The 27,289-nt window shown below is 50.2% G+C and overlaps 1 protein-coding gene across 3 annotated transcripts in view; it reads right to left on the reverse strand.

Annotated features, from left to right (window-relative positions):
• CAPZB (capping actin protein of muscle Z-line subunit beta) overlaps positions 1-27,289 on the reverse strand; it is a 134,209-nt gene that overhangs the window by 63,858 nt on the left and 43,062 nt on the right. For all 3 annotated transcript variants that reach the window (XM_007083759.3, XM_042997367.1, XM_007083758.3), the window contains exon 2: positions 7,646-7,735. In XM_007083759.3, coding sequence (XP_007083821.1) covers positions 7,646-7,735 — 90 coding nt within the window. The remainder of the gene's footprint in view (positions 1-7,645; positions 7,736-27,289) is intronic.

Here is a 27,289-nt window from a genome sequence, read left to right on the forward strand (position 1 = left end):
AGTGTTTCTGACACCTGATGGGCCTCCATTAAAGCCATGTTTCCATGACATTCACTAAGAACGACATCAGGAAGAATCAAAAAAGAGGGGAGGAGAGTCAAACTCTAAATCTGAGCCCCCACACAAAATAATCTCCATTTAGAATTTAGAATTTCCTCTGAAAAAATAACAAAACTGAACTGGCTGATGGGCATTAACAATGACAGGAAACAGCTTTCCAATTACCTAACTCTGGGGGATTTCAAGCCCCTAGCCATCCAGAGTCATCCACCGTGACTGCTCTGTGCTCTAGAACTGCTCAGGACCAACAGACACGTCGTCACAGCCTCCTGGAAACAGTCTCGGCTCCTCGAGGAACCCATGCACACAAAGGAAAAGCAAAAGGCCCCCCAGATTTTTCTCCTTCGTTCACTTGGCTTCGAGTCTGAATTGTCTAGGCTACTTGTGAAGCAGGAATTTATCTCATTCTCAAATGGATCAAATGAGGGCCCGTTACTCTACGTATAACAGAACTCATCAGAGATTCAAATAGCTTTCTGGGCTGTATCTAGGAGGGAGCAGGCCAGGTGAGGGCACCCCAGGGAGCCCCATTTCCCTTTCCAAGCCAAATCATGCCACGCGGGCCTGGTTTACAGGGCTGCCTAGCTGCCACCTTGACACAAATCAGAGGCCGCACCTCTGAGGTGCAGGGTCCTTGCCTCAGCAGCAGGTTAGGGTCATGAAAGACCATCTCTGTCTGGAGAGGCAGCCCTGGGTCGGGGACGGGGGCCAGTTCAGCACCTTGGTCCAGGGGCTGCTCTCTCCTCTCCCCTGCATTTTTATTTTTTTTTTTAATTTTTTTTTTTTTTTTTTTTTTTTAGTCCCCACAGCTGCAGTCCATTCAAAGAGCAAAAAAAGCTTGCATGAAAAGGCTCACCACAACTTTCCAAGGAATGGAGTTCATTAAAATCCTGCTGGAGGCCCTTGGCTGGAATGCTTTTCCCCTTGTAAAATGGAACTGCAGCTCAGTGTCGCCTGCAGGGAAGCTCAGGATAAGCTCAGAAACATCAGCGCAACAGAGACTGTGCAGGGGCTTTTGCATAATTACCAATTATTCGATCCATTCCCCTGCTCAAGCTCCAGAGACAATATCCGGCCTAGGAGAGAAAACTTCCCGACAGAGCCTATGACAGATGGGAGAATGGAAGCCAAGTTCCCCCAACCCTGACCTAAACCCACAGGGAACTTCCCTAGGGACCAGAGAATGGGGTCTGGCCTAGGGCTCCCAAACCACCCGGCCCCATGAGTCCGTGGTGTGTCAAGGGGGGGGGGGCGGGGAACGGGGACGGGGGACCCCTCACCTCCAGCTCAGCTCCTAGGTGCCCAGCAGGGGGAAGCCTACACCCAGCCGGGAGGCCCACGCACAAGGCCCCAGGCAGGAAAAGACCAACTTCCCCAAGCCTCAACTTGACTTAAAGCTTTGGTGCAGAAAGCATTCTTTCTATATTAAAATGTCTTACATGTGGGCATGTTATGGATTGGAATGTAACTGTTTAAAGAGAAGAAACATAAAATTCTCTACTCCATGCAGCCACTTTGGGACCTGCCCCCCAAACTCCAAAGAGGTGTATCTGCTCCAGTGTAAGGAATGCTGTGGGGAAAGAACTGGAGGAACAGAGAGAGGCCTGGTGAAAGGCGGCCAGCGGAGAGCCAGGGGGAGACAGCACACGCTCCCTGCCGCTGGGGCCTGACCGCCGAGGAGACCCGACCGCCTTTACGCAAAAGTAAAGACAACAAATGCTCCGGTATCTGCCTGATAGACAGTGCCGAGCTGGCCCCGGCCAAAGTCTTCCCGCAATTCTGCGCTAAGTGCCAGCTCTATGGAGCCAGGGCTTTCGTCCTGTGCCCTCAGCCCCTGGAAGAGTATTTGACACACAGGGGATATTACATTCTTGTCGAAAGAGCAACTCAGTTCTGCAGCTCTTGACAGCCCCCCTCAGAGCTGATTAACCGGTAAAGACCAACGGGCCGAGAGAACCCAGCCAAGGTCCTTCTCATTAGGGGTCGGGTTTAAGGATCCTGGTATTTTCTCCTGTGGAAAGGGAGCCAAGGAATAAAGGCTGCATTTCTTCCCAGGGCTGAGCGCAGCGGCTGACTCAGAGGAGGTGCCCCGTAAATGTGGACTTCAATCCACGAACTTTTCACCCACTTAAGCGAAGACCCCTTTAGAAAGGAGAAGACACTTTTTTTTTTTTTTTTTTTTTTTGAAAGAAGACATTTTAAATGTCGCCTCTGAAACAAAGGAGGAAAAAGTGCTGGTGGGAGATCGGTTTTCAATGGCGACAATAAGGGGCAAGTCAGGCAGGAAGAAGATACAAGCCTATTCACTCCTGTGTACAGATAAGCTGGATCGTCTTGGCCTGCAAGGCCCCGGTCCCCAGGCCCCACGTGTCTTCACCACCTGGGGACGGAGCGGGTTTGGTGCTTCATTCACAGAGCCACCACTGGGAGAAGAACTTCCAGATCTCATTGGTTCTGCTATTAAAGACTGAACATTGAGTAACAACGCCTGGCAGAAATCAGACACGGTAATATTAATGGACGATTAAATATAATATTCGCCTTCATTTCAGCAGACTCACAAACGTCTGAGAGCTTGGCTCCACCGACTGCCTCACGGAGAGCAGGAGACTTGGAGACTTCAAGCTGTAGGTTCCCACTCGCTCATCTGCTGGGCCCCCGGTGCCTAAGAACCCGCCGTGCACCCCAGCCTTCTGACCTGTCAGGTGCAAAGAATCGCATGCTCCCTGCAGCCCTCACGCTGCCGAGAGGCAGACACTTTCTGCAAGCCATTCAAAGCCCAGGGCTGCTGAGGCTGGCAGGGCAAAACCCTGCACCCAGCTGGCCCCTTCTATTTCTGGAGGGCAATTCTGGCTGCTACAAAGAGGGATATGCGGCCATGAAAACCGACCGGGTCCTCCGCTCCCTGGGAGAAGCACCAGGATGCCTCTTCCCGCCTCTAACCCCGAGGCCTGGCCAGGATAGCTTGGGGGCTTTCCCAGCTGATGACCTCCCCCTGGCTCGAGTTAGGTCTGGGGACACCCACGAGCTGGACCTCTAGGTGGCTACAGCACAAAAGAAAGAAGGAATGAAAAATTAAACAGCCAACGTTTGCAGGCAAAGACTCTCCTGCCTGGTTAAACGGATTTAGGGCTATTTTTGGTCTGCTCTGAAAGAGGGCAAAGGACGGATGGCCTGCTGGGTGCCAACTCGCAGAAACAAACTCCTTCCTCGGCTCAGGGCTCAAAATACACCCAGCCAAGTTTCGGCTAGAGCTGCCAGTGTGCAGAGTGAAGCCACAGAAGGTCAAAGTTCAGGGAGCCAAGGGAGCATCTAAACATCATATGATTCTTGGCCCACACGGACAATGTGGGTATTTTTGAAACAGCTTAACAACGGATTTCGGCTGGCTTCACTCTAGTACGACAGGATTAATATGCAATAAAATGGATGTTTTGGCCATCTGCAAAGGAAGGTCATTTCCCACCAATCCCAGCATGCACCATAATCCCGAGGCAGCAAACGCTCAAATGCTGGAAAGAAAAGAGAAGGAAGAAAGCTCAACGGGCATGATAAATCGGGCTGCCCCGGCCTCGCGGCCACGCACACGCCACATTTCTCTTTAATACTGCTCTGCAACTGGACCGCTGGTGGACCGGATCAATTCCCCTACAGTTCTCTGGCTCCAACATCTAAGCGTGGCCGTTCCCTTCACGGAGAATGCTGGCAAATCCTCACATTTTTGTCAGTCTTAAAATTGGAGACTTCTCTTGAAAACAACTACTGCCCCTTCATTATTTTGGGCAGGTGAGCACGGGAGGAATGACTGCGATTTGCACCGCGCGGTGCGTTCGCCGCAATGGAAAACACCGGACTGATCCCAGATCATGTGAAACAAAGGCCTGGATACACACACTGCTTCTAGACAGACCCGTGGCGGTGTGAGTTTTCGGAAATTATACCTCTGGGAACTTCAGAGGCACAGCAGTACACTCAGCATAGACCACCTCTTACAGGAATGAAAAGAATACTGCAGACCCAGTTAAAAAGAAAAGAAAGAAAAAAAAAAAGGCAAACAAACCCTATCATTCCCAGGGCAAAGAGAAGAAAATCAGCAGCAATGAAAGACAAACATTCAAAGAAGGAATTTCTAGGATTGGTCACGGGATCTTGAACAAAACGGGCCCAAGTGCTCCTTATACACTACGGTGCATAGCGAGGACCTTGACGCAAGGCCATTAATCAAAAAGTGGCCTTTGAAGCATGTCAATATAGTTTTAACGAGGTGTGCTTTACCAGATCCTAATTCGGCGAAAAGTCATGCTCCATTTCCATTTTGAGATTTATCATACTTCAAATTAAAAAATTAATGAGCACACTGATTCCCCAGCCCATGCTGGATGATGGGGATCTATTACATACGGCCTCCTGTTCAGCCTTAGGAGGTAGATGGGGCCCAAGGCTGGCCTCCACACAACTTGGTGAGGGGAAGTCGGCACCCCTCCAACCTCCCCACAAAGCACTGGACAAAAGTGAAGTGCTAATCCCGCGTGGCCTAGCTCTAAGAAGGGAGCGTCTTTCAAGTCTCTAGCTGCTGCTGCTGTTGTTGTTTTCAATTGTATGAATTTTTTTTTTAATGTTTATTTTTGACAGAGAGAGAGACAGAGTGCAAGCGGGGTAGGGGCAGTGAGAGAGGGAGACACAGAATCCGAAGCAGGCTCCAGGCTCTGAGCTGTCAACACAGCAGAGCCCGATGCAGATGCAGGGCTTGGACCCACGAACCTCGAGATCGTGACCTGAGCCAAAGTCGGACACTCAACCGACTGAGCCACCCAGGCGCCCCTGAATTATATGATTTAATTCTAAATTACTCTCCATAAAACATACATTTTAATATTTTAAGTTACTAACGAATTATTTAACCCCCTTTTCCCCAAGCAGGTAAGACGGACACATTAGGAAGACGTACCATATTTAATCTGCTGCTCTAGGGGTGAGTGATTCACCAAAAGGTACCCAGCAGAGTGATCCCACCTGGAGGAGTTGGGATTCCTGGTGCTGCTCAGCCACACCACCGCCCCGGCTTCTTCCTGACCGAGTCTAAATCACCTAAAAGAGGTGCAGTGGTCCTACATGCATTTCAAAGGGGACTGTGAAAATCAGATGAAATAATAACGCAAACCAAAGCACCTGGCCCAGTCCCGGGCACACAGCAGGCGTTCAACCGTTAGCTGTTGAACCCGCCACCCGCGTCTCCCTCCAGCCCCTCGCCAGCCACATTCTACGGAAGAAAAGTTAGAAGGGGGGAAGCAGTGCCTCTGACACTAACCCACAGGATGCCACAGAGCACGTCACCTATCTGGGGCATGTGCAGGGTGGTACTTCAACCTGGGCCCAAGCACCCTTCTGCAAAGTACGTGCCACGGTGGGCCTCTCGCACCCAGTATGTGGCTGAGGTGAGAGGCGGCTCTCCTTCACTCCCGCCAAGCCCAAGTACAAGTACCAGACCCAGCCAGGGAAGCTGACCAGGTTCCCATAAAGGCGGCTCTGGGCACATCTCTGAAATAGAGAGCGGCGAGGGGATCGCACAGAAAACACACAGCTATAGAACACTTCCGTTGCCCTAAGAACAAAACAGCCCCAGGAATGGTCTACTGAGAAAAATTTGCTCACCATTTCTTCTATGTTCGGTTGATTTCTAAAATACGGTAACAGCTAAGTTGGCACACTGAATTTAAACTCAGCCAAGCATGCTTTCATGCTGAGTTTAAAGACAAACAGGCCTCCACCACTGACCCAATTAGGGATCTGATCATACCTTCGGCCTCTGCCCACCTCTGCCACATACGATCAAGCAAAAATAAGCAAAAATCTCCGATCAGGAAAAACACAAAATACAGCACTTCCCAGTTTGCTACTTTAACGGGGCCGGGAGTCAGCAAACCAGTCCGCACAGCCCGGTGTGCCCCAAGTTCACGGAGTGGATGATGGTGACGACAACTCCCACCTCACGTTCAGGCTCTCCTTCTGACCTTCAAGGACCCCTCGGAACCACCCAAGTCTGTATTTCACCATTTCCCAACACAGGCTGCTTTCTCTCAACAACCCCTCCACCCCCCAAGCTGCCCCGCCCAACTCACTGCACATCCTCACGCCCAGATTGTTTACAAAATCAGGTCTAACCAATCCAATGTTTGGGCCCATGTTGGAAAATCAGGAAGTTTCACATCAAATTCTAAATGTATGGCTTCTCCAGAAAAATCCGAAAGCAAGTAACAGAGGACCACCCTCCCACAGGGCAATAAACAAGCAGCTGGAACAACGCGGCCACTGCCCTTTCAGAGGGGGCCTGCCCACCAACCCCCTCGAGTACATTCCGTTCCCCTCACGGGCTGAAGGCACCTCCCAGGCTCTGAGTTTTGACTTGATTCTGCACGTTCGGAGGCTCGTTTGCCTCGCGCTTCCACCCACTCTTCTTTCACACGCCCCTAACGCGCCTCCGTGTCAGCCGGGACCCATCACGCCTTGCGTCGCAAGTACCTGTCGCTGTCTTTCTCATCAGGGCCGCTCACCTCAAGAAACCTCCTCCTCCTTCTTACTTGCGGAACCGTTACCCGCACAAGCTAGCGGGTTCACAACTCCTCACTGGGCTGACTGTGTCACACAGCTGCCTCCCGACTGGGACTCTGGGTGCCTATAAATACACAGACAGTTGCGAGTAGGGGCCTGCAGACCGCTGGGAAGTTCTCCGTGGCAATGACACGAGTCTCCCGCGGTAAGGCTTTGCTAGTACAACTGCTCTGACCTCATACAACGGAATGAAGTGTGTGGACAGGTTTTCAATCCATTACAGTAAAAGCCACCTCATCGATGAGCCACGGTCGGCAGGTGACGATCACATCCAGAAGACACGGGGGCCATGAGCACAACAGGGGACTGGACTCGGAGGCCCAGGTGCCAGAGCCGGAGCCAGAACGTACTGGCCAAAAAATCTAGCAACTCAGTTGGCCTCTTGGGGCCTGATTTTAGTTTATTTTACTTCTTTTCAATATTTCCCATAGCTTTATAGGTTATTTAAAATAATGTGAGCTATTTCAAATAATATCATGGTGCCAGTTAATCTGAGGCATCATTGTGAGACCAGTCATTCCGAATTAAAAAGAAAAGACACATTTAAAAAGTAGGTGTGATGAGATCTTTGAAGGCCGGCTTTTGTGTCTTATACCATTCCAAGTGGAAGGGAAGCCCTCAAGTATGTCACAGGAGAAACTTCCACAACAGCAAAGAAATGAAGGAAGCCTGGCTCCGGGCACTACCGAATGCCTGCTGGGAGTGTATGGCCTCTTCCTCCCTGCGCGGAGATGCAAGCTTCTAGAACCTGAACCCATGCAGGTGGGGCAAGGAGACAGACGGTGACCAACTTCAGAAGTCCTATCTTGGGCTCTGCAAACGCAGCTGGCTCCGAGACAACCGTGTGGAGGAATCTCAGAGCTCAGTGGGGGTGGAAGGTTTCTGCCGCGTTTTGAGCGCCACACGGCAAAAGGCACACAAACACAACCAGTTGGGAGCCACAGCCCGAAGGAAACCACACGAACAAAGCTCATACCAGGTCGATCAGGTCGCTGAGGTTTTTCTCGATTTGCTGTGGAGGCAGGCGCCTCATCAAGTCCAAGGCACAGTCCAGCTGCTGATCGCTCTGTGAAAAGAGAAACAGACGTGTCTGTGTTATTTTGCTTTTGCCAACAGAAGCGCCAAAACCCCCTTTTATTATTTTTAAGTTTATTTGTTTGTTTTGAAATGGTGGGGGGGCAAGGAAGAGAGAGACAGGGAGAGTGCGTATGAGCAGGGAGGAGCAGAGAGGCGGCAGGGAGAGAGAATCCCAAGCAGGCTCCGCACATTCAGCACAGAGCCTGATGCAGGGATTGATCCCACAAACCGTGAGATCATGACCTGAGCCAAAATCAAGAGTCAGACGCTCAACCAAATGAGCCACCCAGGCGCCCCTAAAACCCCCTCTGAAAAAGCATTCTTGCAGTTTCAGCTTGCCCTGGGTACTCTAACTCCAAGCAGGACTGCAGCGGGCCCTCCAACACATCTCCCAGAGAGAGGGGGACAGGCTCTGTGACGGCACAATCTCACGTGGAGGCATCCAGAACATACTCCAAGTGGAAGCAGGCCAGAGCTCCACCCACAGCTCAATGCCTCTCGGCTTTCCTTTTCCGATTCAACAGACCGTGGGAGATGCCGACGTGTGACCTCCTGATCAGCCCTACAAGGGACCATGCTCCAACAGCAAGTTAGGCTTTCTCCTTTGCTGTCACTTGGACACACAAGTCAGGTAATGTTACCAGGCAAAGAACAACCGGCAAGATGCACACCAAGGTTAAAGTGTTTCGGTGAATTCAACGGAAGCTTGGGACATGTCCCCAGGCGCCAGGCCCTTGCAAAGGAGACCGAGACCCGGAGCATCTCCAGTCAAGAGGTCGCTCCAGCTGCAGAGCAGACGGCCAGAGCAGCCAACGGGGGTCACTGCAGCCGCAGGGGCCCAGGAGGATAAAGACTATACCGTGAGCTTCACAGTACTCTCGCCTCATCTGGCATTCAGTCTGCACACATTTACCACAAGCCACCAGCCAGCCCTCATAAATACGGGACCGATGACGGAGGCAGGAGGGCGGAGGGAGGAAGGACCGAGTGGGGGTGAAGTGAGAGTAATCAGTGCCCAGGGGGCTACGGCACAGGAGGCACGACGAGAAAGGGGAGAAAGGCAGCCCAGGCAGACAGGGCAGACGACCGCACGCACCCTGAGAAGTACAGGCAGGGAGGCGGGCCCGATGGCTCAGAGGCACCGCCTCGTGCGTGTCCCAAACCTGCTCTGCCCAGACCAAGCGCAGAATCTTTAAAAGCCCTCCATCAACACACTAGAGTATCTTCATAAAATACACAAAGTAATCCTGGAGATGCCACATTGGCCTTAGTGAAATAGAACCCCCAAGTAGGACCGCCTGTGCCCTAGGTACGTTAACCACAGACGCTGTGGGGCGAGGACCCGCTCCGTACTTCACCACGGAACGAACACGTCGAGGTGGCTGGAGGCTGTTTCATTCCCAGGTAACTGATACGGCGTATACAGCAGGCTGTTTTTAAAAAAGAAGAAAACAAAACAAACAAATACAAAACCAACTTGTGCCCTGCTGAAGATGGTGATCAGTGACACTTTATTCTGGGACACACGACCGTCACTACTACCCTGCAAAGCTGGACACACACACGTGCACACGCACATACTCTCACCCCAGAAATGGTAAAGCACATGTTCTGTTCGGTGGAACATTCCAGCAACCGTGGGTTCCCCGCTTGCGCCATGCCGTCTATCTACGCCAGCCAAGGCCATAGTGACATGGGTCTGGCCTACTGGCACGGGAAGACGTTTTAACACCACTCAACGGGTCGAGAACGCAGAAAAATGTAGTTACCGCCAGAGAGACTTCTAGTCAACGTCCAGTTCTGCCATTCATCAACTAGAAAGAACCTTGGGCAAATTTCTTAACCCCTCCAAGCCTCTATTTATCCATAAAATGGGACAGTATGTACTTCACAGGGTTGTTGCAATGATTCACTTAATACCCGTGAAATTTTTAATATACAACAGTATGTGTTTGGGAGTACTGTCTGTGTATGTGTATTAATACATGTTGTAAGTATCTTGACATTTTAAAATATAAACGTAACATCCACCCCACTCAACCTAGCCCTCAAGTCTTTCCGGCTGCTGTAAATTGGAGACACGAGCAGCTGTGTCTCCCCTCCCCCACAACCGTGCCAGAACAGAAAACCCTGAAGTATTCAAGTCAAACTAGCTAAAGGATGTAAACTAATGAGCCAAAGACCTAAACAGACACCTCCCTGAAGAAGAGAGGCAGATGACAAATGAGAATATGAGAAGATGCTCCACATCATTTGTTACCAGGGAGATGTGGAGAAATACAAACGAAGGCAGCGGTGAGATCTCATCACACCCCTATGAGAGCGGCCCAGACCCAGGACTCTGCCGACAAGGCTGTGGGGCAACAGGAACTCTGACTCGTTGCCGGTGGGAATGCAAAACGGGACGCAGCCACCTTCAAAGACAGTTTGGTGGCTTCTCACGAAGCGAAGCATGCACCTGCCATCGTATTCGTACGATCCAACAACTGCACGCCTTGGTATTTACCCAAAGGAGCTCAAAACTTATGACCGTCCACACAAAAACCTGCACACAAATGTTCATAACAGCTTTATTCGTAACTGCCCCACCCTGGGAACAACGGAGATGCCCTTCCGTAGGTGAATGGATAAGCAAACCTGTGGCCCATCCAGACACCGGAATACTCTTCAGGGCTAAAAAGAAAAGATACCAAGCCATGGAAAGACATGGAGGAATCCTGAATGCCAAGTGCAAGAAGCCAGTCTGAAAAGGCTACATACTAGTGATTCCAACGAGGTGGCATTCTGGAAGAGGCAAAACTATGGAGACAGGAGAAAGACCAGTGATTGCCAGAGGCTGAAGGGGAGGGAGGGCTGAACAAGCAGAGGACAGCACACGGGATGCTCAGGTCAGTGAAACCACTCTGCACGGTACTATAATGGTAGACACGTGTCACTGTAATGTGTCCCAAAGCACAGACCGTACAACACGAAGAGTGAATCCTAACGGAAACTATGGATTTTGAATGATTATGATGTGTTAGTATAGATTCAGCAGTGTTAACTCTGGTGGGGAATGCTGATTTATAGTGGGAAAGGCCATGTGTTGTAAGGCAGGGAATATACGGGCACTCTCCGTACTTTCTTGCTCAATTTTCCTGTGAACTAAAAACTGCTCTGAAAAACTACATCTATTAAAAAAAAGCCGGGGCGAGGGGCGCCTGGGTGGCTCAGTCGGTTAAGCGTCTGACTTCAGCTCAGGTCACGATCTCGCAGTTTGTGAGTTCGAGCCCTGCGTCGGGCTCTGGGCTGATGGCTCAGAGCCTGGAGCCTGCTTCCGATTCTGTGTCTCCCTCTCTCTCTGCCCCTCCCCCGTTCATGCTCTGTCTCTCTCTGTCCCAAAAATAAATAAACGTTAAAAAAATTAAAAAAAAAAAAAAAAAAAAAGCCGGGGCGGCTCAGTCGGTTAAATGTCTGACTCTTGATTTCGGTTCATGAAATCGAGTCCCATATCAGCACAGAGCCTGCTTGGGATTCTCATTCTCTCTCTCTCTGCCCCTCCCTGGCTAGTACATGCTCACACTCACTCTCCCTGTCTCAAAATAAATAAACATTAATAAAAAAAAAGCTGTGAACCAGTGTTTTCAACTGGGGTTGATCCTGCCCTCCCGCGAACCCCCAGGAGACATGTGGCAATGCATGGCAATATTTTTTCGTTGTCATCACAGGAAGAGAAGGCGCCACTGGCATCTAACGGGTAGGAATGAGGGATGCTTCTAAACATTCCACGATGCAGAAGACAGTCCCCAACAAACCTGGCCCCAAATGCCAGAGTCAAGTTTGAAAACCCTAATTTAAAAGTCAGTTGAAAATCATTTTGGGGGACTGCAGACGCTCAGAGTCTGATCAAAGCTAAGGCTCTAGAAAACTGCACACCCACAGAAACATTTTACACACAATTCCAATTCACAGACCACTCACAACCCCTAAAAACTTCTGGTCTTTAGAAATATTCTCAACTGGGTATTAATACTCTTCCTGAGAACAAAAAAACCAAAGTTAGATAGAAGTAAACCTAGCTATGCTGAAACCTTCATCCAGAACATACAGGAAGTCAAAAGCAATAAACTAGAAATTGAGCAGTGTATTATCTAGGAAGAGAAAGTCGTAACTTGGCCAGAAAAGAGCCACATGGAAAGATCGGGTGTCCACCCTTCCATGCAGCCTGTGCACAGCCTCGCCCCCGAGGGCGCCACGGCCCGGAGGCCCCGTCCTGGACGGTCCTCTGTCTGACTGCATCTATTTGAGAGCACTAGAAAAACACAACTGCAAAACGGTCTAACTCCTATTTTGCATTAATCCCAATGAATCCTACTCGGAAATGTTTCACTACAAATTTCGAGGGCTGAGGACGTCTGTCGTTAAATTAGGAAAAGGACCGAAGGCTTCCCAGAAGTGAAGCAACATGGGGAAGCTTAACGACAGCTTGTAAAAAGTTAAAATTAGAGTGAACCGGGGCCCTTCACCCGGGAGTCACCCCATACCCTGAGGGGTCCAAACAGGACACAGCACCAGAGAAGGAAGAGAACACGGACGGCCCGCAGCTCCAGGCAACAACGTGAGTGAGCCCAGAGACGCAGTGACCGGCTGTCAGGCTTGGGTTTCCCGCCCCGGTTCCTGCCCTTGACCGGCTTTCTGTGTATTTTGTGGACGCTCATCCCACGACTGAGTGCTCCCCATGGGTGGACGGCGCCTTCAAAGCCCAAAGTGCTCCCAGACACGCCCCGCAGACAACACGCCTCCGCAGGTCTACCTCCCGCTGGCGGTGGTCTCCAGGCTGAAGGGCAAATAATAAAAGCACGACCCCACCGCCCCTCCCTCCGCAGAGTGCTCTGCCCATTCCGTTAGTCATTCGATAACTCCTCGAGTGTTTCCTAGGTGACAAGCACTGTTTTTGATGCTGAACGGTGAGTAAAACAAAGTGTCTTCAGGAACTTATGCTGTAGTCAAAATCTGCATGGGCAAAAAAAGATCTTTGTTAGGAAGAGTCTCTGTTAGGACGTCAAAGAGTAAGGAGGGGACAGGTACCCCACTTTAGGCTGGTAAGGTTCTACGGGATCGGACTACGAGTTCTGGGTATGTGTGTATTGGGGGGGGGGGTGGGCTGTGTGTGTTTAAGCATATAAATCAAGCCAGGAAATGTTTCACTTTCTGCTCGTTTTTCACACGACTTGAAGAAAAAAACACAAAACTGCTTCAATCACTGTCCAACAAATAAAGCCACTGTTAATACAGAGTAGAAACAATTTTTCAGAATAACAAGCTGAATAAAACACTACAGCCTAAAACAAAAATCTCCTATGGAATTCTAAGACAGCCGCCAGGGTTGCCCATCATTTGCAAGCAGTTCAAACTCGGCCCTGTAAAATGAAGTAAAAAGGCACAGACTGATTTGGAAATCCTCACCAAACAATTTATCCAGCCCCCAGGCACAGGACATGTCCCAACCTGTAAAAAACTCGAAGTCTAATTCAGCGAACACACCTATCCACAAAAATGAAAAAAGTCACAGTAAAGATGACACTAAGTGGTACGGGGAACCTCATCTTTTATCACTGGCTACATACAGGCTAGGAGTGCACGAGGCAGGCATGGGGGGATGGAGGGGGAGATGGGGGGTGGGGAAGAGAGGCCCTGCGATAAATGGGTAAGGAAGAGGACAGCACAGGGACACGTAGGAGGAAGGAGTAGCACTGGGAGGGGACTAGGGTCTCATCACGAAGGGCCTCCGGTCAGGCTGGTTTCCGCCCACCCGGCTCAGAGGGCAGCAGTTTTCTAAGCAGGCTCCAAGCCCGGGCTCCAGACCTCAGGTTCCCGGCAGCTGTGCCGCGGTCTACTTTGTAGAAAGGCTTCTGTGCCATGTTCTCTGGCCTCGCAAACTTTAAAATCGACCTTTCCAGAGGGATTAGGAGTTCCTAAAGATTTGTCCACAGAGGAATGACAGGAACACTGCTGCGTCTCAGAAGGTTAAACAGATTACATTGTCCAAAAATGGCCATAACAAGCTCTCTCACCGGGCCTGCTCCTCTGACGTGACTTTGACACTCCTCCCTTTGAGGGGTGGAGTCTATGTACCCCCTCCTTGGAAATGGGAGAGCTTTGATGGCTATTTCTATCAACAGAGAATAGCAGAATTGATGCTCTGCGATTTCTGAGGCCAAGCCATAAAAGCCAATTCGTTGTGTTTTTTTTTTTTTAACTTTTTCTGTTTTAAAAAATTTATTTATTTTTAATTTAAAACTTTTTAAAATTTACATCCAAGTTAGCATCGTACAATAATGGTTTCAGGAGTAGAATTCAGTGATTCATCCCCTACACAGAACACCCAGTGCTCATGCCAACAAGTGTCCTCCTTAAGGCCCCTTACCTATTTACAGCCCACCTGCCCAGCCACAACGCTTCCATCTACCCTCAGCTTGTTCTCTATATTTAAGAGTCTCTTATGTTTTTGTCCCCCTCCCCTGTTTTTACATTATCTTTGCTTCCCTTCCCTTATGTTCACCTGTTTTGTATCTTCAGGTCTACATGTGAGTGAAGTCATAGGATATTTGTCTTTTTCTAACTAATTTCGCTTGGCATAATACCCTCTAGTTCTGTCCACAATGTTGCAAATGGCAGGATTTAATTTTTTGATTGCTGAGTAATATTCCTGTGTGTGTGTGTGTGTGTGTGTGTGTGTGTGTGTGTGCACACGACATCTTCTTTATGCATTCGACAGTTGAGCTCTTTCCGTACTTTGGCTGTTGTCGATAGTGCGGCTATAAACATGGGGGTGCACGTGTCCCTTCGAAACAGCACACCTGTATCCCTTGGATAAATGCCTAGTAGTGCCATTGCTGGGTCGTAGGGTAGTTCTATTTTTAGTTTTTCGAGGAACCTCCAGACTGTTTTCCAGAGTGGCCGCACCAGTTTGCGCTCCCACCAGCCGTGCGAAAGGGTTCCTCTTTCTCCGCATCCTCGCCAACATCTAGCGTGGCCTGAGTTGTTAATGCTAGCCATTCTGACTGGTGTGAGGTGCTATCTCATTGTGGTTTTGATTTGTATTTTCCTGATGATGAGTGATGTTGAGCACGTTTTTCGTGTGTCCGTTAGCCATCTGGAAGGACAATTCGTTTGCCATCTCGAGTGCTGAACACTCGGACTTGGAGCCCCAAAGCTTCAATGTAAACGGTTTGCCCTACAGCGGCCACACTGTGAGGAAGCCCAAGATAACCCACGCAGGAAAGCCACATGAAGGGACCACGAGAGTCACCAAGCCCCCCGATGCCCCCTCTTCCAGCTGCAGCTAGCCGTCTGACGGCAAGAGCTCAAGACCCCAAGCCAGAACCACGCACCCAAGGCCCACCTGAATTTCCTGAGCCACAGAAAGCACTGGACATAAGGATTTCTGTTATTTTAGGTCACTAGATTTGGGGGGGATTCTGTTAGTCAGCAATAGTAACTGATACAGAAGGACATCTCTGGTGACTGTGGGGGAGACGGTCTGACCAGAGATGGGACCGGGGGCAGGACAGCCAGGACAGGAGCCTCTACAGCAACCAGGGCTGTGGCTGTGTGGCTGGAGAGGACAGTGGGGGGCGGGGAGGGGGCGGGGGGTCAGGAACTTTAAGAGGCAGGAAAGACAGGACAAGGGCACTTACTGGAAACGGGAGGAGGCCCAAGAAGTTGGGGACGGACCACCTGCTAGAGGACAGCGCTGTGGCCTCGTTCGCGTGCGTGTGGTTTCTGCGTGCCCTTTTAAAACACGTTGTTGTAATTTCAAGGACAAGCAGTGACTCCGACCGTGTGGATTTCTGAGCGGAAGTCCTGCTTGGCCCACGCTGGTGTCTGGCCAAGGCCGATGTGCACTTAACAGCATCTGTCTGTACATAAACAACCACCCAAAGCTTCAAGGCCTTTACAGTCTTTCCTAAGTTCATCAAGACCTTCACGCGTTTACATTCCCAAGCGGCTTAAGTCAATTCTTGCTTCACAGACAGCACCGAGGCAGACCTCACCCAGGCTGATTTCCCACAAACTTATGGGGTCTAACTTGACCATGACTTGTCTTGTATCATCTGTGGCCCAAGAAGCAACTCTGTTTACAAGGTGCATCTCTTTTCTGCCATGTGGCTCAGGAACAAGTTGTGCTGGGGGCTATTTGGGGAAAGATTCACCAGCCAGCCCAACCCACAACTCGTCTGTAGGTCACTCTGGAAAAGTGTCTCTTCCATTGACTGACTGCCCTCTGGCTGAATCTTCTGGGAGGGACGCACGGTGGTGAGGGCCGAGCGCAGAAGGACATGGCTCACCAAACACACACAAGCATTCCCTCTGGATGACTTTTCATTCCCACGGGAAAGCCCAATGCCCTCTATCAAGCGAATCAAAGCCACAGTGAAAGCCCATTTGGCAGATCAAGCCTCCTTCCACCTTTTGGGGTCAGTGCCACATATCATCACAGCCGGATCAATGTCATTTGCCAAAAACTGAGGAGAAAACCGCGCGATATAAAAACCATTTTACAGTGGCAGTGGCGGGACCACCGTGCTCTGGATCCCTCTGGAAACACCATGCCTTTACAAGTCTCCGCTCTATGAAAATTCTATCAGAATCACAGGACGGACTTCGAGTGCATCTAGGTCCCGCCCTCTCATCTTATGGACGAATAATGAGGTTCAGAGAAAGTCTGGCAAGGTCACACGGCCAGTGGCGAAGTCAGCACTTGAGCCCGCACCTTCATGCTGAGAGGTTTTCTACCACACATCACGCTATCTTTCCACCTGATTCAGTTAGCACAACCGTGCGAGGGACGGGCACACACGGGGGACACAGGGCTGGACTAGTCAGACGTGGTCCCTGCCCTCAAGGAGCTTGTGACCCAAGGAAGAAGGCAAACAGCAGGAAAGGTCTATGCCACTCTGTTCAACCCTCAGAACTACGGACACGTCACTCACCCCATCATCACTGAGGAGCTGGGAGCCCCTCCAATAACCAAAGTATCAACCTTGTTTTCATCCGGAGAGATGGTAACCCTTCTAAAATGTTCTACAGGGTCCGTGTGTTTACAGAGAGGACAAAGCAGTGAACACAGTTAAACCATCTCTCACTGGCAGAGGGTTCCTGGAACACAGCCCGGTGTCTGCTTTTTACATTTTTCTGATCTTCCGTTAGCTACACTTCATCTGTTACTTTTAATCTACTATGAGTGTGGAAACTGGAAACCTATTTTTGTTTAAAAACAAACAGACAAAACAAAAACAGCATCAACTCTGATGGAAGGAATAAACCACAGGTTTTTAACTTGGGGTACAGAGTCACTGTTCCACAGCTTGTGAGCGCCTTGACAGTTTGTAAAGGGGTGTGTGAAGGTACAGATGTGTGTGTATGTGTGAGAAAGGAGGCGAGTGTGTGTATGTGTGTGTCTGTGTGCATGTGTGAAGGTAGGGATGCGTATGTATGCATGACAGAGAAAGTAGGGGCATGTGTGTTAAGGTACGGGTGTGTATATGCATGAGAAAGTAGGGGTATGTGTGTGCATGAAGGGAGGGGTGTGTATGTATGTGTGGGAGAGAAAGTGTGTAGGAAGGGATGTGTGTATGAAGGCAGGTGTGTATGTGAGAAAGTAGGGGGTGTAAGAAGGCAGATGTGTGGGTGTGTGCATGAGAAAGCAGGAGTGTGTTTAAGAAGGTAGAGGTGTAGGGGCGCCTGGGTGGCTCAGTCAGTTAAACGTGATCTGACTTTGGCTCAGGTCGTGATCACCTGGTCCATGAGTTCGAGCCCCACATCGGGCTCTGTGCTGCCAGCTCAGAGCCTGGAGCCTGCTTCCGATTCTGTGTCTCCCTCTCTCTCTGCCCCTCCCTGCTCATGCTGTCTCTCTCTGTCTGTCTCTCTCTCTCTCTCTCTCTCAAAAATAAATAAACATTTAAAAAAAAAAAAAAAAGAAGAAGGTGGAAGCGTAAATGTTACGAAAGCATGTGTGTGTGTGTGTGTGTGTGTGTGTGTGCGCACACATGTGAGCACACAGTTTTCCAAGGTTAAGGGTCCACAGCTTTTTTCAAAGAAGTCTAAGACTGTGAAGGCACAGATGTGATTTAATAACAATAAAAATTCCTATTCTCCCACTTCACCTGCAGGGTGGAGCTAAATCAGTCACCACTTCGTCCCTTGGAGCCGTGGTTTTTAAAACCGTGAAGCAGAGCGGCCTGGCAACGCTCTCTGTGCTGCGGGACCACCGGGAATGAGGCAGAGGGTCTGGTACAGCGTCTGACCCAGGAGCTCCCCGCAGCCCGTCCTCCTCAAGTGGCAAGAGCCTTCTCAGAGGGCAGAGCACATGGCTTACCTGCTAGGACTTTCACACAACAGTTTTGTGTTGTGGGTGCTCAAGGGCCCTTTCCTCCTTGATTTTTTGCTCATTCGACTCAGGTTTTCCACTTGGGCTGCCAAGAGTCTCTAGCAAGGCAGGCGGAGCGTGATTTCTGTTTCCAAGTCATGAAGCACCAACAAAGGAGGGCAGACTCCTGCAACTCCCCCCCCCCCCCCGTGCCCCCCGCCCTGTTTATGATGGAGCATGTGAGACCCATGGCTCCCCTAAAGCCGAAAAACAGTAAGAGTTGATCAAATTCCACATTCGCCCCCAAAAGATCTTCTTCTTTTTTTTTCTTTCTGTTCTGTACTGTTCTCTCCTTGTTCAGCTTTATTTCTGAAGCCCTCTGGCCAGGACAGCACCAAGGGGTATCTCCACCAATTCGGCTTTCTCTGTATTTACTGGTGTTCCCAAACCCGTCCGAGGCCACTGAAACCAATGTCAATGGGACAACCCCCAGAGAGTCCCCCAAACAACCTCGACTCCCCACCCAGCAGTGAGAATGTCCAAGCGCCTCTCTCCCTGGTATATTTATTCCAAGACAAAACTCAGCAACCCCTGCAGAGGCTCTGTGTCAAATACTACGACAGCCCTCAGCCGATGTTTCCCTTAACACGTCCCTTCAGGGAGCGCGAGATCCCAAACGAACCACACTCAGCAGGTGGAGCTGTACTTTGTGGCTTAAAACACTGGTTTGGGATATGACCAATTCAGTGTTTGTAGTCCCCGAACCTCACAGAACACAGAACGGTTTCTCCGCAAAGATCAAAGTCTATCTGGTAAACTTGGTGGGATGGGAAAACTTCCCAATGCAGAGTCAGCAATCGAGTCCCGGAGGCATGACTGGGCGAGCACATTCTGAACGGCAAGGCAGGGTCCCTGCTTAGCAAGGGGAGGAAGCACAGGTGCATGTGTTCTACGTCCCCTGTAAGGCAGAAAGAAGCCCTTTGCCTCCTGCAGCCTCCCCCTGTACCACCCCCTGCCAATACTCCAGAAAGCCTGCCCACCCCTGTTCCGTGCACAGAGACTCAGCTCCCGATCTGCCCTCAACTCGAAGGCAACTGCTGGTCGCTCTCTGTGGCGGCCAGGCAAAGCACAGGGGATGACTTTACGCAGGGAAACATCCCAGGTCAGATGACAACTGACAGGATCGCTGTCTGCCAGATTTCTTTCTTCCGCACTGCTCTTGGCTCTGCTCTCGAGCCAGCTGGGGAAGTGGAGCGTTTTATCTTGGGCGTGCCTCGCTCTACCTCTCCAGATTGCAAGGCGCAGAATCAGAGAAACGGAAAGCTAAAGGGAGCCTGAGCAACCATCGAATCAGCAACTTCTTTTAAAAACGAGAAAAACTGAGGCCCAGACTTACAAAACTAATTAATGCAGACTTAATCAGATAAACTAAGTAGCAAATGAACCAAGACCAGAAAACAAGTCTCTTCATTAAACAGTTTAGTGCTATCTGCTTACAGAGCAATCCTAAATTAATTCAAGACTGAGGACAGATTCGCCCCCAAAATCATCATCTTTAATAAAATTCTATATTATTAGAATCAACAATGGTGTTTCAAAGACTACTTATAGATCATCCATATAATTTTGTTTTCCAAATTAGTCATTCTTTATCAGAACACGAAGAACCCAAAATGCAGGGGTGCCTGGGTAGCTCAGTCAGTGAAGCATCCCACTCTCGATATTGGCTCAGGTCATGGTCTCACGGTTCCAAGTCATGAGTTCAAGCCCCGAGTCGGGTCTGTGCTGACAGCACGGAGCCTGCTTGGGATTCTCTCTTTCCCTCTCTCTCCACCCACCCCCGTGCTCTCTCTCTCTCACTCTCGCTCAAAATAAATAAATAAACATTAAAAAACGACAACAACAAAAAAACCAAAATGCAAACCAATTTCCAAAGAGAAAGGGCAGAGAACGGGCTTCTGCTACGGGCCTACTATGAACTGTAACTTACCCACATGGCGCATGTGGGTTTTGGGAAAAGTCTCACCACAGCTCCATGAGTTTCCCCAGTTATAGAGAAGTAAACCAAGTCTCAGAGAAGTTAAGACTTGCCCCAGATCCTGAGCACTGAATGACAGAAAAGGACACAGAACACACAACACACTGGTCCGCCTCCCGGGACCAAACACTCTCTGGAGAATGTCAAAGGCCCAAACTAAAAAAAAAACAAAAAAACAAAAATGATTTCAAATAACTTTTGGAGAACGGCTTGCTGGCTCACAGAATCCTTAGGGTGAGTCTCTTCTCCCCAGCTGGGCAAGTCGCGAGCAATTCTACCTACAACCAAATTCTGAAACCTCCTGTCATCTTGGATTACAGGCTCCATTCTCACAAACACTATGGCCGACGTGTGGATTTCTCGAAAACGCTAAAACCTTTTTCAGACGGTTTCTCTGGTTGATGGTTTCCTGGACCCCTTTGTAAGATGTGCAAGGCGCCATTACCTATTGTCTCATCATTAATGCTTCACAGATGTCTACAGCCACTGCCCCGGCATGTTCCTGACTGGTTTCACGTAACAAGCTCTAATCCTTCCACTTTGTCAGCTGGTAGTTAGACGCGTAATTAGGGCCGATCCTGAGACGTCTTCAATCAAAGTCACACACGCTGTCCACTTCTACTTCAATGACACAAGGAATTCAGGAAGGCTTTCACAAAAGTCGAAGGTGATTAAAGCAGAATGTCCCAGGATTCCAAACAAGAATTAAAAAAAAAAAAAAAAAAAAAAAAGTTTGGGAGAAACATCGTCCACATGTTCCCCAATGGAGGCTGAGAAAAGTAGACCCCTTTTTCATGGCAGGAACAGCCACCTACATAAACCCTCTCCCACACCGACTTATAAGATGGCCTGGATAAAATTTAACATTTCCCCGTGGGCTTTTGCCAGTAACACGAGTACGTGGTTTCCAAAGGTGTGGGGGAGACCTTGAGTCTAACTTGCAAATAGTACAGACAGACAAATCTTGATGGAAAAGCAAGATTTAAAGGAGCGGGAAAACTAAAGGCTCCATCAATCCAAGAACTTCATCTAAAAGGGGGCAGCACTGCCTTCTGTGCAAAGGGAGGCTTGAGGAAAAAACCACAATGCTTACCCATCAAGCAAAGCACTTGGCCCACTCCTATCCTGGGTTCCTGATGCCCTATCAGAGGTGAATCAATACGGAAGACTCTCCAACCTCTGCTTGTCCTATGGAACTCAGGGGCAGCTCCCGATCAGGGCACCACCCTGTACACGAGCCACCCCGGGCACCACTCATCACAATACCGCAGAGTCCCGCAACAATGACCGGCCCCCTGGCACTCCCAAATACGTCACCAAAGCTTCCATATGCTTTGCTGACAGTAAAGTACAACGAACATTTTACCAACCTGTGATAAATCTGCAAGTCTAATCTAAGTCCAGTCTCAAAGCTCATCCCTTCTGGTTGTCAGGACTCACTAGACAGAAAGATGCCTTAAAAATGAAGTCCTTCTGGCTTCAAGATCTATGACCTTCAAGACAAACACACCACCTTGCCGGTCAGAGGCTGGCACAAAGGACCTTGGAAGTTAAGACAGACGAAGGTGTACATCTTTCACCTGCTTCTTCTGAGTAATGAAGATCTGGACAGGTCTTTCCCCTCCTTCAGCCTCAACTCCGTCATCTGTTAAATGGGTACAATAATAGTACCTGCCTTGCAGCACTGTTTTGAGGACATCAGAAAGTATATGAAAAGAACCTCGCACAGGTCCTGAAATACATTAAGTAACTCAATAAAGAAAGGTATCATCACCGTCCTCTTACACAGCTTTTAGTTCCAGAGGGCCCAAGAATCGAAGTTCCTATGTGGAATTAAAACACACGCTCGCATGTGCGCACGCGCGCGCACACACACACACACACACACACACACACACGCACGTTTACATAATTAATATTACCGGAATGTGGACAAGCGGGTAGCCCTGGAACAAGAGCTTGAGTATCAAATCAGGGTCAGGCCACTCCTTTTTGGTTCTTTTGGGCTAGACGAAAAGTGATCGTTACGAGTGAAAACTACTCCCCCATCTACACACACGTTTCCTTAGGGCTGGTGTATATTGTCGCCAACAAGACATTTTCACAAGTTCAAACCTTCTTTTCTTCCACCCTCAACGGAATGCTAAGTGCTCTGTCTCAAGAAACTTGGTGTGTGCGTAAGGAGCTTAAAGTCCCTCAATGAGCAGAAAGAACTAAAGAAAGGGAAGCAACAACTTCCAAATCCGAAATCTCTTTCGGACGACCAGGAACTACGCCCGAATACCGCACGGCACCGTGATTATCACCTCTCGCGCCAGCACCGCAAGCAGGGCTCGGGCAACCACAGCCTACAGATACGATCACCAGTAGCAGCTCCCATAGTTTCCACTGAGCAGTGACGCCACGGCCGGCTCGGACCCAAGGGCTCAGAAGGCATTCACAATAATAGCTAAAACATATTCGGACACTAAGTGATTATATGCCAAAATCTCATTTCATCTTAACAACAATCCTAGAGGTTCACTACTGGTGTTATTCTCAGACGTGGAAACTGACGCAGAGGGCGTGGTGACGGCGCGAAGCAGGGACGCAAAGACAGGGCTCTCCGACCCCACAGCCGGAGTGCCCAGGCACTCCCCGGCACTACCGTCTGGTAGCCAGGCACCTGCTGCCACCACCATGCTCTCTCTGTGGCCTAAGAACCACTGCCAGCTCTCTGTTGCCAAGTCTCCGAAAGAAGGGGAGCAGGTTATTCACCGTCCGCTTCTGCCAGCTAGGCGGCAAGCGAGGGTGGTGATGGAGCGCTCTAGTTAAGGATACAGGTTTTGTGTTGCTGTTGTTTTAAGTTTGTTTATTTTGTGAGAGAGCAGGGGAGAGGGAAGGGGACGGGGAGGGGGAGGGGGAGGGGGAGGGGGAGGAGCAGAGGGAGAGACAGAATCCCAAGCAAGCTCCGCATTGTCAGCATGGAGCCCGGCATGGGGCTTGAACCCACGAACTGTGAGATCATGACCTGAGCTGAAATCAAGGGTCGGACGCTTAACCGACTGAGCCACCCAGGAGCCCCAAGAATACAGGTTTGAGAAAGGTCGTCTGCACTCAAATCCTGGGTACATCGGGTTCTAGCTGTGTGACCTCAGACAAGTTACTAAGCTCTTCTGAGCCTCAGGTTTCCCAACCTATAAAATGAGGGTAGAGTCAGTGCATACTTCACACTGTTATTTTAAGGATCAGATGGGGGGTATTCCTTATTACAGCACTTAGCACACACACACGGAATGTAGTCACTGCTCCCTAAGTTTTCCATGACAAGTCAACAGAGTAGAGGAAGCGGGGAGCGGGGGTGGGGGTGGGGGAATAAAAGGATATGATCTAAAATTTCAAAATAAAGGTCTCTGTGGCCTTCCGCCAACCTCTAGAAAACAGTGCTGGACTTGTGCTCCTGCAGCAGGGCAGTGACTGTGAGCCCAGGGAGTGCTCTGGGCCTGCAGGGCCCGGTGGCTTCACCGTCACATCACAGGAGGGCTGGCTCAGGCTTGGTGGGCAGGGCTGGGCCTATTTCAGCCCATACCTCCACCAAGCGGAAACCCAAGGATGGGCCTCTACGGCAGTTCTTTGGGAATCCCAATGCCCGACTTCTCAGAGGTGGTTTCCCATTCCGTGGCAGATGAAGTGGTTTCTCACCCAGACGTATAAATCCACTGACGGCTTTCACTAAAAGCAAAGAGTCTGTGACAAAAGACCTCAAGTCGGTAAGGTCTTCACGAATGTAAGAAATGTCACTGTGGCCCAGGCCAAACACGCTCACAGACCTGCTTCTAAGAGCAGGCAAGGGAGAAACTGAGGACAAGGTGCTGACCGACTCAAGGGCTGGGGTGTAATTAGCCTATCCACCTCTATCTAGCCTGTACACTCTTCACCTATGGGTGAAAATTATGGTCAAAGCCGCACGGGGTGCAACCGAGGCCCAGGAGACACTTTCCTAGATAAGGTTTCAGAGCGGGGTGCTTGCTACGTTCTACTAAATAAACGGTAACGTCAATTATTGCCTGTCACTTGGTCACATGAATAAATACAGAATGCAGAGTCGGCCAGCCTAAGAAACTTGTGCCCCTTCTGCACAGTCTTACAAAAACTTGCCACGGAATGGGGGATCTCTACGACTGGAAAAGCGATCAGCAGAACCCAACAGGCAGTGAAACTCACTCCAGGCGCTGTCACAGCAAGAACCCCTTCTCGCATTCCCAAGCTAGGAATGCATTCTCCCCGTGCTCCCACCAGCCCAGGGAAACCGAATGAATCGTCTACAAGGGACCCCAGCAAAGCCAGCCTGAAACTCACCAGTGAGAGAGCTTCGCAACACAGAGAGAAAACATCTTTGCTTTAGTTTGCCAATTTTCTGAGCTCATAAGTTCCGTGACCACAGTGAAGGGGGAGGCACCGCAGGAGAGCTTAGAAAAGTACAGGGGGCTTGTTCTGCGAGTTCTCTTTGCTCTGACACGAAGGTAGAAATCAATTCACTTTCCCCTTCTAACCCCTGAGTCCCAGGAGAACCATCATGTTTGGATGGCCTACAAATGCTCAGCTTTCCGGCAGCGCCCCAGACAGGGAACGCAGCCATCCAAGTATTGTTCTTACCTCCCACCTCCTCCTACGTCAGGGGAGGGGAGGGGAGGGGAGGGGAGGGGAGCGGAGGGGAGAGGGCACATGGTTCCGAGGTCACGCTCCTCACTTAAAGGATCGTGGGAATGCTTATGGAAACACTTGTGACAGCTCTGCCAGCTGGAATCCCTGCTTCTAAGAGGCTGGAACGCCAGCGAGTGCAGGATCGGACACGGGAGGGAGGCGAGCGCCAGGAGGCAGATGCTGGCGATCTCATAAAACAGACGGCAATGACCAAACTGTCCCCTTCAACGCCGTGTCACTTTGCGTGCTCCGATTACACCTCAAAAAGGTTGGGAAGAAAGAACAGGAGAGAGAGAGACAGCCGGCCATTCTTCCACCCCCTCAAAAGTACACTGCTGCCCGACAGCTTGGGGAAAGCGGGTTTTCGAGAAAATTCAATTAGGACGTAAGCTTAAGGAAACCCAGAGCATGCCGAGCGAAAAGAGTTTCCCAAGCGTCTCAGGGCCGAGCGGCACACCCAGGCACCTGGAAGACTGACCACTGAAGCCTCCCACTGCTCTCTGAGGAGCCGAAGTTCAGACAGGGCCCGGGGCTCACCCACGCTTACACGTGGAAGCAGAACCCAGACCCAGAGCTGTGCTACCTTTTCCATTTTCCTGTGCCCCTTCCTGGTGAGACTCAGCACAAGAGGAAGTGGCCGTGTAAGACTGTCCAAGTTAGGAGGTCTGTTCTCAAACACGCCAAGTTGTTCAAAGAAGGTATTAACACAGATGTCTGCCCGACTCCCCACCGGAGGCTGCCAGGCCCTCCAGAGCCTTCAAGGTCACCAGCGAGGACACCCTGCTCCCTCTCTTGTCGTTTCCCCGCATAACCAACTGCAGGCAGCTGGTCATTGTTGGGATGTCCTCTGACTGGGGAAAATGGCTTAGCTGATTATCACAGAAAGAGTAAATCCAGGGCAAGGGGGCAGGGCTAGGAATCGTTTCCAGTGATGGAACAGATCTACTCATCAGCCAGGATTCTTTCTTGCAGGATGTAAAAATCAGCAGGTTCCACCAAAGACCCACAAAAGTCCAAGGAGGTATATGCAACGTGGTGGCACATCTGGGTGAGAGAGTCCTGTGCGAAAGAGCCCTTCCGGCCTCGGGCAAGCCCACCAGAGATAGGAAACAACCTGTCTCTTGGGAGGGAGCCTCAAAACTTCCACAAAGTTTTATTGGAAAAGTGAGACAGAGGAAAACAGTGCCCATTTCAGCAAATTTATTATGAGTTATGAATTTGTATTTGTACAAATGTAAGAAAAGATAGTTATCAACTAGTAAAGTCTTTGAGTGAAAGGTCTCTTGTTGTTCAAGAATCCAGAATGTCAGAGTTTTAGTGACCCCAGAGTCCCCCGTCCCCCTCACAAACCCCCTTCAGCCTCTGCCTGGTCATCACCGGAGGGGACAACTCACCGCCCATTTTCACACAGCAGTCCTGCCCCCCAGAGCCATCCCAAAGACGTGCAAGGTCCTGGCCTCATGACATCCCTTCAAATACCTGAAGCAAGCCCTCACACACTTGTGTCCTCGCCCAGAGAGCGGCTCACTCCCGCTCAACACTGCCAGTGCTGCCTGGGTCCTGCAGAGGACACAGTTCTCACACCTCCCCAGGGTCAATTCCACTGACTCAGGCAGTGTTTACTACGTGCCGCTCGGTTTAGATTGGACTCCCCCTAGCTGCAGCCCTTGGAGTTGTTCTATTTTGTTGTTTGTTGAGGGAATCAAGGTCCTAAAACAAGTACTTCCTTCGGCGGTCTCCCCAGCTGCCATCGTCACATCCTGAGCCTGGACGTGAGAAAGCACACCAGGGCCAGGCAGGGGGTGCTACCAGATTTTCCCTCAGCTAAAGGAGAAAACACACACGTTACTGACAAGTCCAATAAACTGCTCAGAAAGTCCTTCCAAGCATAACCATTCAGGAAACGTTTTAATAAAAGATACATCGTAATGAGTATGCTAGAAACAGAGGTTAAGAAAGTGTAAAAACAATTTGCTCCTGGGGTGCCTGGATGGCTCAGTGCGTTAAGCATCAGACTTCAGCTCAGGTCCTGATCTTGCGGTTGGTGAGTTTGAGCCCCGCGCGGGGCTCTGTGCTGACAGCTCAGAGCCTGGAGCCTGCTTCAGATTCTAGGTCTCCCACTCTCTCTCTGTCCCACTTGTGCTCTCTAAAAAGACAAACAATCCGCCCCCCCCCCCAAATAACCCCAACAATTTGCTTTTTTATGTAGATCGAGCATTTCTCCCGGAACCCAACCCTGGCAGCTCAGTCCAACCTTCCTCGCAGCCAAAGGGTGACTCCCAATCCAGCCTCGGGCCGGCTGTTCTGGATGGCAACCACTGGATCCAAGCTATGTTGCTGGAACGTGTGGTTTGTACACTAATGAAGTGGCATCAGCAGACATCCACGCTGAGGTCCCCGAGGTGGGGCGACTCAGAATTAATGTCCCAAATAGGTAATGCTGCACTCAGCTCAACTCCATCCTTCATCCT

The sequence above is a fragment of the Panthera tigris genome, chromosome C1 (assembly GCF_018350195.1).
Source record: "Panthera tigris isolate Pti1 chromosome C1, P.tigris_Pti1_mat1.1, whole genome shotgun sequence".
NCBI lineage: Eukaryota > Metazoa > Chordata > Mammalia > Carnivora > Felidae > Panthera > Panthera tigris.